Source organism: Salvia miltiorrhiza, chromosome 8, assembly GCF_028751815.1.
Source record: "Salvia miltiorrhiza cultivar Shanhuang (shh) chromosome 8, IMPLAD_Smil_shh, whole genome shotgun sequence".
Lineage (NCBI taxonomy): Eukaryota > Viridiplantae > Streptophyta > Magnoliopsida > Lamiales > Lamiaceae > Salvia > Salvia miltiorrhiza.
Window position 1 is genome coordinate 14473163 of NC_080394.1, and position 13836 is coordinate 14486998.

At 33.4% G+C, this 13836-nt stretch overlaps 2 protein-coding genes across 2 annotated transcripts; both read right to left on the reverse strand.

Annotated features, from left to right (window-relative positions):
- Positions 1-4470: 4470 nt before the first annotated feature.
- On the reverse strand, positions 4471-10431 carry LOC131001267 (uncharacterized). Its single transcript, XM_057927610.1, has 7 exons — positions 10297-10431; positions 9673-9765; positions 8915-9049; positions 8700-8789; positions 7709-7858; positions 5755-7334; positions 4471-5575 (listed from the first exon to the last, which is right to left on the reverse strand). Exons 1-7 carry the CDS (start codon positions 10357-10359, stop codon positions 4699-4701), a joined length of 2988 nt encoding a protein of 995 aa, XP_057783593.1. The 5' UTR covers positions 10360-10431; the 3' UTR covers positions 4471-4698.
- A 1928-nt stretch (positions 10432-12359) lies between these two features.
- Positions 12360-13063, reverse strand: LOC131001268 (uncharacterized). The gene has a single exon (XM_057927611.1). It carries the CDS (start codon positions 13013-13015, stop codon positions 12578-12580), a length of 438 nt encoding a protein of 145 aa, XP_057783594.1. The 5' UTR covers positions 13016-13063; the 3' UTR covers positions 12360-12577.
- Positions 13064-13836: the final 773 nt, after the last annotated feature.

Sequence of the window (13836 nt, forward strand, 5' to 3'; positions counted from 1 at the left end):
ACATTTAAATTGGATATCGAAAAAACAAGAATACACAATAATAAAAATTGATATTATGAAAAGGAAAAAAATAAGTTAAATATGAAAATAAAAATAAAAAATAATTAAAAAGTAGACTTATTCAAAAAAGATGAGAGATCATGAGATAGGATGTTTTAAAAATATTAATCATTAAATAAATATAACTTTTTTTATTTTAGTTAACAATTATAAAATAAAAGCATACAAAATTAAAATTGAAGAAAAAAAATATTAAAGAAAATCAATAAATTGAAAGTGAGACACAAAGTGAATCATTAAGTATGGTATATTGAATCTCAAGTACGGAATAAATGTCTTATTTCAAAATTCTATGCAAAAATAATGTCACAGATTTTGCATCTTTCTCACAATAACTAGAGTTCAAAGGACTAAATTTATGTGTTAATACCTTGTTAGATATACATTTTTTAACAATTGAAGACATTTATTTGGGACGAAGGGATAAAATGAAAGTGGTTTAGATATACATTTTTTAACAATTGAAGACATTTATTCGGTCAAATGTGTAAGACTTTCACAGAAAATAAGGCAAACCCATCAAATCAAATGGTATTTAAAGAATAGGGCATACAATGCTTATGTTTATAAAATAGGACATTTTTACTATAGAACTTAAGGAATATGACATTTTAAATTTTCATTCTTAATTTATCCCTTGTTAGATATACATTTTTTAACAATTGAAGACATTTATTCAGTCAAATGTGTAAGACTTTCACAGAAAACCAGGCAAATCAAATCAAATGGTATTTAAAGAATAGGGCATACAATGCTTATATTTATAAAATAGGATATTTTTACTATAAAATTTAAGGAATATGGCATTTTAAATTTTCACTCTTAATTTATCCCTTGTTAGATATACATTTTTTAACAATTGAAGACATTTATTTGGGAGTAAGGGATAAAATGAAAGTGGTTACAAAAGGAATGACTTCACTTGGAATAATGGATCATGATTTGGTATATCTACGATGCGATTTGTTGTCTTGATCAAGTATGAATGATTCGCTCTAATCAAGTTGGATCTGGCATGCTTAAGGTATTTAATTCAATCATAGTGTTAATTACTTTAGTAGTTTATTTAACTTTTTGAAAATGGAAGCACTGTTGCAGATAACTACTGGTGATCAGGTTTGGTGTCAACTTCACACTGTGCATCACCAACAAAGTGAGGATATAAATTACACTGTGCAATTCAATTTATCCACGTTTTGCATGTCACCAAACTCTCTTTTAATTACACTTGTAACCTATGCAAATTTTTACAACAGTTTAAAAAGTAACATTAATTTATCAAAATAAGATGAAAAGCCATCAATGGTGCAACTTCTGTCAATTGACTTTCATACATGTCTTGTACCTAGGAAAAACATTAAGGGAATAGATCATGGGGGGCAGATATTTCAACCACTTTAATCTTCTTGAGTCATATCCATGTCATTCTTAAACCACATGATTATGAGTTTTTATTTAATTATCTGTGGTCACTATACTAATAAAATCATTGTCGCAAAAATGCAATATAAGCTATGAAAGGCTAGACGCATACTCTGTGGTAGCTGTGGTTGACACTAGCAACTTATTTGCTACCATAGACCTAATTATTATTGTTTGGTATAGTAATTTTATGATGTAGTATGTTTTGTACTACTGTTAATTTATGTCAAATAGAGATAATTTTAGTAATTTATATCACCATCCAACATGTCCGACAGGAACAAAATGGTATTGCTCATAGTTTAGCGAATGCCGCGTTCAGTCGGTACTATTTGGGATGGTATATTGAGATGGATCGGCTTTCAGTCGGTACGCCCGCAAGGATTGGAAGCCCACTTCTCCGCGTTCTCACAGTTGGGTAATGGGAAGAAGTGTAAGAAGTTTTTGAAGTCTCTTTAGGTTTGCACAATCTGGATTCTTTGGAGACGAAGGAATGCAAGTAGATTCGAAGGCAAGGGGTGGGACATCTTCAGTACAATTATGAAAATCATTGCTAGAATGTAGAGTTGGAACAATATTTTTAACATTTGTGATTGGGGAACCAACTTCTCTTCTTGGTGCCTCACCGACTCTTTGGCCTCTCTCTGTAGCTAATCGACTGTGGTACCTCTGGTACCAGTTTTCTTAATCTTATGTGTGTTTTTTTCTGACCAAAAAAAAAAAAAGTTTAGCGAATGCCGCGAAGGATATTTCTACACATCATATTTGAAATGAGCTCTCTCCTTTTGTGGTGGGTCATCTCCATGTATCATGTTCATGTGCTCAATAATATATCCTTCTCTTTTCCTCAAAAAAAAAAATGTCAAATAGAGATAATAGAGAAAACGGCTGTATCGATTCTTCAATCTCCTTTAGAAACACGAAAACAGGAACATGAGTTAGAGCATTGCTTCGACCATTCTTATTTCATCTTTTGAGACGAGATGATAACAAATCAACATGAACACAAGTATAAAAATATGAACATCTAAGGAGGTAATTAATATGATAGAATGGAGGAAGGAATGGAATGGTGATTCCTACCTTCATTCCATTTATTTGCTTGGTATATTTATTTGCTTAGTATTAGTCATTTTATTCCATTCTTAATTTTTTTATATTTAAGGTTTGTCATGTATATTTGTATACAACATGTATATATGAAACATACATCATCACAATTATTATTATTAAAAATTTGTTGATTTCGCAAACCTAGATATGTTGGATCGAATGATAGAACAATCAAACCAACTAAATGTAGCGAAAATGTAAAATACACACAATGAATAATTTTATACTGCAATATTAATTAATTGCAGTTGTGCGTTCACTATAAAAATATCTTTTATAATAAAGGTACACGAAACCACACAATAGAATCCCTCTTGTTGAGTGTTATTGATAAGAAAAGAAATTTCCTCTAATCCTATCAACGATGCCAATAATAACTAGACTTTTAATGAAACTAATCTATATATGAATCACAAACAAACATATATACTAACTAGCTCTAACATACGAATCGATCCACTCAAGGTATGTTACACACATGATTCTTCAACTTAATGTGTGATAGACTAGATGTCGAGGTAGATGTTGTAACAATCTAGCTTCATAATCTTGCAGTTTGACATTTGTGTTTCTTCTTGAATGGACTGATACCGAATGTAGTATGCTTTGCCCTTATTTATAGATGCAATCTAGCTATGCTTGGTGGGCAAGAATATCAAGATTGAGAACGTGGGATATGGACGTGGCTTTCAGGATTTATTTGAAGCCAAAGTAGTCTTATTGATTAAGCCGGTTAACCAACATTCCTATTTTCATAGAAAACCAAGTCTTTGGTTGATTTGTAACATTTGTTTCTTCTCCTCCACTCTTTATAATATCTTAAAATGAGAGATATTAATTCTTCTCCTTTCTTCTTCGTAGCATACGAAAATATATGACTATTAATTCTCTTATAAAATTAATTAATAAATAAGATAAAATCAAGGATTTACTTAAGAAATGAATGAATAAATATTAGAGTTAAAATAACTCTCACAATTATTATTATTATTATTATTATTATTATTATTATTATTATTATTATTATTATTATTATTATTATTATTATTTATTTATTTATTTTTTCCTCAAAATTTGTAAACATTTTTATAGAAAACATTTTTACGGAAAACATTTGTGCTAATTGATGTGAAAAGGCCTTGCAGGCATTTCAGCTATATGCAACATATAGAAAAAATATTTTTGAATATTATTATCAGATTTATATAAGCAATAATCTAATACTTATGGACTGAAATTGATGCATTATATAATTAGATTCTACGTATTTATTTTATCTAATTTGTATATCAACAATTAAACTAATTAAATTACTTTTTTATTTCTAAATTATATACACAAAAAACTTGCTAAAAAACATGTTTAACTAAAGTAACTATTTACACTAACAAATACTACAATGATAAATATAATTTGTGAAATTTATAAATATATATTTTTATGCTAAAACATATTTTTAAAATAAGAATTAATATTCTTACAATTTAACTATGTATGTAAATATTAATTCATGTTAAATTTTATGGACCCTTAGATACTATTTAGTCTTAATTAGTATTAATTAATTCAAACATTTAAGTTTTATGAAATTAAAGAAATAAAAAACATAGGATTACAAATACTTAAATCTATATATATATCGACAACCGATTTTTTAAAGTTTTAAAAGCAAGTGTGTATCCGCTATAACTATATGTCACTCCACATCCATAAACTTACTATTTTAATTTACATTTTTGTATGTATTTTTTGTTAAATATATTAACTAAATATTTATCTACTCAATTAGATTTATAACTTCTATACTTTTAAAGTGATGTAAAGGATAATTTCATTATATTTCTAAACTTTATTTCTAGCTACCAATCATAAGAATTGAATCAAATAAACAATCACACAATTTCATTCCTTTTGTATTCCTCGTACATAGCAAATCACCTAAAATTTGTCATTTTTTTACCATCTTCATTTCATTCGTATTTTCGTTCTATTACACCCTCATTCTATTCATACCAATCACCTGATGTGATGTAGCTGTTTAAAGACAGGCGCTTCTTGGCTCCCCAGCATCATCGAACGTTCCTGAGTTCGAAGTGCAGCAACTCAGTTACTATCAGCAAGTCTAGCCAAGTGTGCTACCACATCTTCAAGACAACTAAAATGGTTCAAAAACCTTTCACGAACGTCACTCGAGTCTGGTTGATTCTGCTGCCAATCTGAAAGGCCATCTACCATAATCTTCAAGCCGCTCTGTAGCAGTTCCACTCCTCTCGAGATTTCATTAGGGAATTTCCTTTTCTTGCTAGGCTGTCTCTCATTCTCAACATCCATCATATCACATTTCACACTGTCCCTAAAAATTTCTCTCAGCACTTGACCTTCTCTCACGAGCAATGCAATCTGATCGGGACTAGCTGGGATTGTTGGACATGTCATATCCTTCTCCAACACTGCCTTCAACTCTGACATGAACCTCTCTTGGTCGGTTTCATTTCCCGCCTCCAAATCGAAGGACAGGGCAGCATCTTGTGGCACAAACCTCCAGAGTTCCTTACAGGAAGTGTGAGCAGCAAAGTAACCAAATGCAGTGATTGCTAGGTGAACAAAAGCCCAGTGCCTCTCCCTCAATAGCATGTGATACAGCTCCCATGTAGCAGCACTCCTCGCGCTGTCATCGCTGTCTGCTAATTTCATATGACCAAGGCCGGCCATGAAGTAAGCTAGATTAGGTTTGCATAGGAAGAGTTGGCTATCTGAGAATGACGGCCTCGAGATAAAGAGCTTCTGGAGCTCCAAAATTACTTCTTCCATTTCATCAAATGAGTACAAATGCTTCATGCTAGATATGATACCTAGCACTTCTCCGAGAAGCCTTCGGTGGTCATCTTTGATTGCATTGTCTGAGGAGGTTTTGTACTTACGAATAATAGCAATCAAAAACTTCACAGTTTTCATGTCAGTATCAGACAGGCTTACCTGGCTAAACATAATAAAAGAAAGGCATTCAGAAATTGTTTATAATGAAAGAAAAAAGGGGACAATCATAGGTAGATCATACGAGAAGAGCATATTTTACTAAGAGCTTTAAGCTTTTCATTTGGCAAAAGATGTGAACTGCATTTATAAAATGTAGCTTGAATCATAATATAATAAACTTACAGAGACTGCAAAGCAGCAGAGAGAGCAAAGACAGGAGCACCATAAACAGAACTTTCTCTTGGCGAGACGTCTTCAAAGCTCTCCAGGAAGTCGTAATATTGAGTCACTATTCTCTGTTTGGCAATGCTTCTTTTCTTTTCTGAAAGCAAATTCAGGGGAAAACCTTCCATGTGCAGTGCCGTATGCACATTCAGTGCATATTGAGATGTGCTGCTGTCAAATATGCTACTGTAAACTTGATCGACCAAGAATTCGGGCCCATAAGTAACAATAGTGCAGATAAGTCTTGCAGTTTTCCGCAGAGAGCTATCAGGAAGCAGTGCCGATTCTTGAGATGTTAGCATCAATAGTGAACATAGTTTATTGATGACATCGTTCACCATACTGGGCTCAGCGTGTCTAAGGACAAAACACCAAAGTTCAGAGACAATATCCCAACAAAGAAAGTGAGGGTTGAAAAGGTTTTCTGTGAGAAATGATTCTACTTCATCCCATGCCTGATTTGAAGAGACCACAATCATGAATGTCTTAAGTGCATGAACTACAGCACGGACCATGGGTTGATAAGCCAGTTCATGGTTTTGGTTAGAACCCTTTACGGGAGTCTGCAAAACAAGTAAAGAAGAATAAACATCTTCGTATACCAGTGTATCCAAAAGCCATCCAAGCTTCCTGGCAATACCAATTCTGATGTCATCTTCAAGGTCAGGAGCACACAAAAGAAGACTTAGAAATAAGGTAATTCGGCCAAGATAGAAAATCCTTTCCTTATTCATATCGTTGGAACTTATGATAAATATCACATCTAATGAATTGTGGCAGCTGCTAATGCTCTCAGCTACAGAACTCATGTCGCTGTTGTTAATAAACAGCCAGTCCAAAATCTGGAACTTGTCTTCTTGCTTCACCAGAGCTGAATTTAACAGAGAGTTGAGTAAGTGTAAGGATGTGGGCTCCAAAATTTCTGCCAGTACTTCACTTGCAGATTTCAAACGTTCCACCATGCTGAGTGCAATTCTGAAGGTTAATATCATAACAACCAACAGTGCTATCTCCTTGTACACCAAGAGGGCTTGGCTTTGATATTGTGAAACAATTCTTACAGCATTTATTAGATAAAACTTAACTGGAAGGAAACTCCTTTTGGCCTCTGCCACAGAGACTTCTTCCTTTGTAGAAGATGACCAAGTGTCAGCAGCACATCTCAATGATTCACTCGCCAATGAGATTAGGTTCATTATAACATCTGCTATATTCACCTTTGCTGCTAAAGAACCCCTACCAAACTGAAGCAGAGAAACTACACCTTTCCACGACATATTAAGTAGACTCACAAGACTGCCTCCATCATTAGCTGCAGCAGTGCCCAACTCACACAACTTTTTAATTGTGCAATTGGTTACATGGACAACATGGTCACCATTTTCAGTCTCTTTACAGTCTCTTAAACTTTCATTTTCATACTTTGCTCGGTAGATATCCCAGTTCACACCATTGCAGTATACCTTGCATAATCGAGTCGCAGCGTCTACAGTTATCTGTGCTGCCTTCAGTAGCTCTGGACTTGGCACTTGAATCCTCTGTAAAGCAACATAGAAGTGCAATCATAATAAGGATCAGATGTAACTATAATATGTGCATGAAGGATGAATCTAAAAAGTGAAATATGTAAAAAAGAACAAATAGCTATAATGAAAACTTCGGCTGCAAACTTGACCCTCAGAAGAAACAAGAAGTGAATTCTACCAAGGGAATCCTTGAAGGAACCGCTAACAAAGAATTCCAAAAGGATTTTAGTGTACAGGATTTGGTATTCTGAAACGAAGGTCCTACTTTACTTAAAAGCTTTCTTAGCAAAAAACAAAAAAGATCAACACATCTCTCCAGACTATAGAACATACATAATACATGGTTAACAAATGGCAAAAGACTTGTCCAGTGTTTTGGCAGTTACCTTTATTTCTGATACCAAGTCTTTCATCAGAGTGAACTGTTCTGCAACAAAATTTTCTAGGCTGCCCACCAACTCTTTATCAATGGAACTAGGGTATCTTGCTAAAGCTGAATAACTAGCAGCAGAGTAGCTGAGTAAATCCAGAACCAACTGAAAAGAAGTTGAAAGATGTCAAAAAACAGTTGATGGTTTTGAGGAAATTTATTCCTATAACTTGATGAACTAGATGAAAATGCATTTGTCTTGAAAGTTAATGTAATACAGAAACAATAATAGGGACCGACAGAATGCTGAAAAGTTGTAACTAAAGGAGCAAGAAAAAAGGTCTAAAAGAGCAACTGAAAACTTTTCATATAGGCTTTCAGACCTTTTTGACATCTTGAACACTATCGTCTTGCAAAAGATATTGCATCTAGCACATATGCAACTTCGCAAAAACTACAACCATACTTTGATAGGAGATGTATAAGTGCATGATCTCCAATCAAGAGCTACACGTAGAAACAAAGAAGACATGTTCCAGCAACCATGTTTTATTCTTACAGTATCATCCAAGTGCTTTTATAAGTAACACCGACATGGGTCATAATAATCAACCTCAGACATAGTCCATTCCAGGAGAAACAGAATTAAAAATGAGTTCCACAACTAATAATAGAAATACTTGCATGATTTTGAAATGTGTTTGGAATCGGTAAAGAGATTTGACTGACCAAGATGTGGATGGAGATGTTGATGCAGAAATCATAAACCAATAATACAGTATATCCTAGTCCGAGATCTAGTAACGCCAAAATCTGTGCGGAATCTCAGACACCATTCAAGAGGTGAAAAATCTATATTTAATGATAGATCAGGTATCACTTTTATTTATCCTAGCTTGTCTAACTCACAGAAAAAAGGTCAACTAGAGAGACTTGTCTTAGGGACTGCATATACACTTTCGGACTTGTAATAACATGAAAAAATAACATGACACTGACTAGTTTACCTGATAGAAGAAACTAGAATGCTCTTCTTCTGGAGAGTCTTCCAACGACATAAGAGTCATTTGTAAATGCTTTCTGCACCAGACATTTGCCTAAGAATGATGATAAGACAATAATTGCACATCATTTATCTGTCAAACCCAAACAGCATAAATTGCTACTCTTGGAAGTTTCTGATAGGTCAATATACTATTTCTGCAGGAAATTAAGTGCTTACTTTTGATCCTAAAACCAGAAATTGTACCAGGCACCCTGAGATGTCAGTCTCTAAGTATTTTGCAGCCACTTGTAAGATAGTTTTATTCAATGTGCACTGAGATATATCCAGACAAGTAAAGTCTTCCCAATATATCTAAATTGTTGAGGTAAAACTGAGGTCAACTCCAGTAAACAGTTAACTCAAATCAATAGGTAAAATTTATATATTAATTTATTTAAAATTGAAGTGTAATATACAAGTCTTTGAAAGACATTTGTTATGATCCCGTAATTCCAATATGAGCTTAACACCATCCAGAGACATCATGGAAATAGTTCTACACTCAGATGATATGAAAATAATATTTAACAAGATTCCGGATTAACAACAAATAGGTGCCAAACCATAAGTTATCCATCAGCAATGAGAAGATCTTGCACCAAATGTGTTTAAGATAATTCCAGAAAATAGAGGAACATAACCTAGAAATATAGTGATAATTTCAAATAACTCCGAGGCAATGGCGCTTATGAATACTAGGCTGCTGAAGTCCTCAATCCTCACAACAAATACTATCAAAACTGAAGACTAAGAAACTAATATCCATAAAACTGAACACATTTGTACAACATATAATCTTGATTATATGGAAGTGGAAACTTAATTTCTACTCCATGCATCAGATAAATAAGTAAATCTACAATGCTATGATTATATAAAAGTAAAGTAAAAAGATAAACAGTGAAATTGAATTGGTGCCTGCTTGATTTGGATACTGTTAAGGATTCAATGAGAGAATTAACTACAGACTTTTCGTTTACATCTAAATCCCCCAATTCCTGGAGCAGTCTTACTCGATCCTCAACAACCTGCGCATTTATTCAAATTTTCAAATATCATGAAACTGATCTGCAGATGCAATTAAAACATAAAATGAAATTGCAACATTCCAACACATTAAGTTTCAGTCAGCTATTATACTAATCAATAAAGTTAAAATAGGGCATGCTACCTCAATTTTCCACGTTCATATAAAACCTCAATGCTTTAAAATTTGTTTTAGTACTATGATATCGTACTCTACAACACAATTACATCAAGCAACTCACTGAAGCAATTGAACACAAGGCACTAAAACTTCCGAACGAAATAAACAACAAAATAAATGAAGCTCTCCAGAAAAGAAAAATATATCGCGAATTCAACAAATGTAAACATAATCAATCAACATTAACCAACTTATTAAGGCAATTCAACACAAGGCAGTATAATTTCCGCAACAAACTTAATATTTTCAATAATTATCTGTAGAAATATTGCAATTCATCAAATGTAAAACGCTCAGAAAATCGGAAAATAGAATAAACTGTGATTTGGTCCAGAAGTAACAAGAAACTCGCCTCGGAAGATTTGATGGCTTTAAGCAGGTCCTGTGATTTTGTGCCTGAAGTCGAGCTCTTCATTTTTACTGCGCCTCTCTCTCTCTCTTACCCTCTCAAAACCGCAGCTTTGCTTCCTTCCGTATTTTATTCCTTTGCTTTTTGCCTTTTTAAATTTCCCGCCATTTCGGAAATTTATTGAAAAAAGAAAAGGAAATTATCAGGTGCGACGGTTGCATCATGCTATAGATGAGGTAACCAGTCAGCAGCTAGATACATGCCAAATATTTTTTCATTTAAGGTTAGAAAAAATATATTTTCCATCATTTTCACATGTTTCATATGGTGGATAATTTTCTCCGGTCAGGCTGGAAAATTTATTCGGGCAGCCCATTTTCAATCATTTTCTCACAAATGTTGGATAATATTATCCTATTGGGAGAGTGTGAAAATATTTTCCAACATTTCTATTTGTTTATCCATCTATTTCTAACAAAGTAAACACATGATAAAAAAAATGAGAAAAAGATAATATTATCTCACATTTTCTTATTCATCCTTTTCAAATGAAAATTTTACTACCAAAATAAACACACCCTAAATTTATAACTCCAAAAATGGAAAAATAAATAAAATAATTGTTCTCATGAATGATGTGATTACATGAACTTATTGGCCCCCAAAATAATTTGAGAAGTTGATCATATCTTTTACTTTGATACTATGTTAAGAATCAGTGTCATAGGTTAATACAGTATCTTTTAGACTGCAACTCATGAATATAGAAATGTGATTATTTTGTTTGCAGATTGCTAACTGATAAATTCAGACTGGAGGTTCAACTAATCAACATGTTGATATCAGTATCCAGAAATAATAGAGAATTCGTTAAGTACCAAAAGAGATGCCGATGTCTTATATATCAACTTGAGAATGTTCACTCATGGATCATAAGTTGCCTCTAACACAGGTTCACTCTTGCCATGACATCTCAAAAAGTCAAATGACTGTGTAGAGTCAACATTGAGGCGTATCAAATGAGATCAGACATTTAATGTGAAATATTTGTCATTTAATGAAGATCTTTTCAGAAGAAATGACAACAAGAATAGAATAACTTCTAAGAAATTGTTATATATGTTTAGATGTCCCGACGGGCTGGAACTCTACTTATCTGATGTTAGAGTCGGCTGAGGCATACGAGGAGGTTTTCAAGATGTGTATATTTGTTACTTATACAAACGATTTGAATCAGAGAAAGCACAATGATCTCTCCTTTTGGACCGCCAGAAGTTGTAGATTGGGTTAATATTTAAAAAATTATTAAGTATTTGAAACAAATATAAACCTATAAATATTTGATTAACACGTTCTAATATAAAATACACCATCATCTTAATTTTGTGTTACGTATAAACCTATATATATCCTATTAGTTTCATTATTGTATTTGCTATATTGTTATATAAATATTTATCAATACGTTCTAAGTCGTCTTGAAAAATTAACATCATCATCATCATGCGTTAAATTATTACAAGTCACAGGCTTCACTAAATAAGTACTGTTATAAACAAGTTTAGTCGAATTGTTTCTAAATAATTTTGGAAAAATATTATATTGTATCATAAGTTCAATATTAATTTTAACTTTTTGCAAATTACACTATATTTCTGCATCATTAGGGTATATAATTTTTTAAGCTTCAACTTTTAGTAAAAATTAATGTAATATTTATCATAATGTATAATATATTTGTATTTTAAAATAGTGAATTTATATAGTGGGACACACAAAATTTTATGACAATTAAAGAGTATTTTAAATAGTAATACGCACTTAGCACATACTACACCTTTTCCTCGTAATATCGTTTCATAAAAGAATTTAGAAGGTGTTGTTTGCATGATAAGGTGAAATCTGATCAGCATCAACACGCTCTTTTTCTAATTCGATTTCCTCAAACAGATAATTAATTAGCTGGTTAATTAGTTCCTATATATGCGCAATGCACATTTCACACACATGAGCATAGATATATATATGAGGACATACATTCGAAATTTGGCCAAAGGGGCAAATTCCAAAATACGTACACTGAATTAATTAAAGCAACATGCATACATTGATTAAACCAAGAAATTAATAGAAACAAACTAGCTGGAACACAACAAACAACACTAGGGAGAAAGAGACAACCTTAACACAAACTACGAATTGAATGGTTATACTAATTAATTAGACCATCGAATTCATGAACAAAATATGCATGCATGTAACAATAACTCCATGGACAAATTCCTCAAGGTGCAATACCACCAACTCCGCCGACGCCAATGCCGCCTACTTTCCCGAGCCCACCGCCGATGCCGATGCCGCCAACTTTACCAATCCCGCCACCGACGCCTAAGCCGCCGAGTCCGCCTAGGCCACCAACCCCCCCTGCGCCGGCAGCGCCACCAACTCCTCCGATGCCACCGATAACCGGCAGAACTCCAACGTAGCCAATACCACCCCAGCCGCCAACGCCGCCGACGTATCCAATGAAGTTTTTCTGATCACCGACGGCGCCGGTGGTTGCCTGTGGTGAACCTGCGCCGGTGGCCAAATTCTCCGTATTTTGTGTAGGGGTTAATGCATTAGGGTTAGGGTTTGTTGTTTGGAGATCGGTTGGAATGTTTCTTGCGGTTGCATGTGCTACCATGAGTGCCAACAAAAGGATCAAGTACAAATTTGCCATCTCCTCTCTCTCTCTCTCTCTCTCTCTCTAGGTGAATATACTACTTGTGTAGCTAGATAGAACACACTATAAATTATGAGTATATATAGGCAAATCTTGAGTTTTCATCAAACGGTGGGCAGTTGTGAAAATTGAAATTGAGTAAATATTGGCATTAAATTCTGGTTGTAGCGATCTCGAGAATGGCGTTTGCTTCTGCGTGTAAAAATGAGGGTAGAGTTAGGTGAATCAAAAGGAGAGATCAATTAAAAAAATGGTCAGAAAATTGGTCAACTCACAAGAAAGCAAATTAATTTGCTAGTTGTGTGTGTTGGCCCAACGGTAAGGAAGGTCTTGGGTTTGAGTATGGTATTTTAATTATTTTATTTGATATTGTAAATTTATCCAAAAAAAAAATTTGCTAGTTGCTACTATTAACGTATATACTTCTAGCATTTTTTGTTGCAAAACTTTTATTCCCTTCTTAAATTAGCATTATATAAAAATACATACTTTGACTTTGTAAATTAAAGAGAAGATTTGGATTAATTTCTCGCGCGTTATTTATGATTAAATTATTATTCAAACGAAACCGGAAAAATGCATTATTAATCTTCCGACGAGGGAAATTAAACAAACTGACTTTTTATTTTTGAATTTTCTCTCGCAAGTCAAACTTTCTCGCTCGCAAAACTGATAAGCCAAGCAGAAAAATTAAAACGATCTCAATATAATTGTACTTGATTGTATATGAAGCTTAAGTTTCAAATTATTTGGTGCATAAAAGGGGAGAGATGGAGATTAAGGTATCCGATAAAATTATTAATCGATCACACGATTAC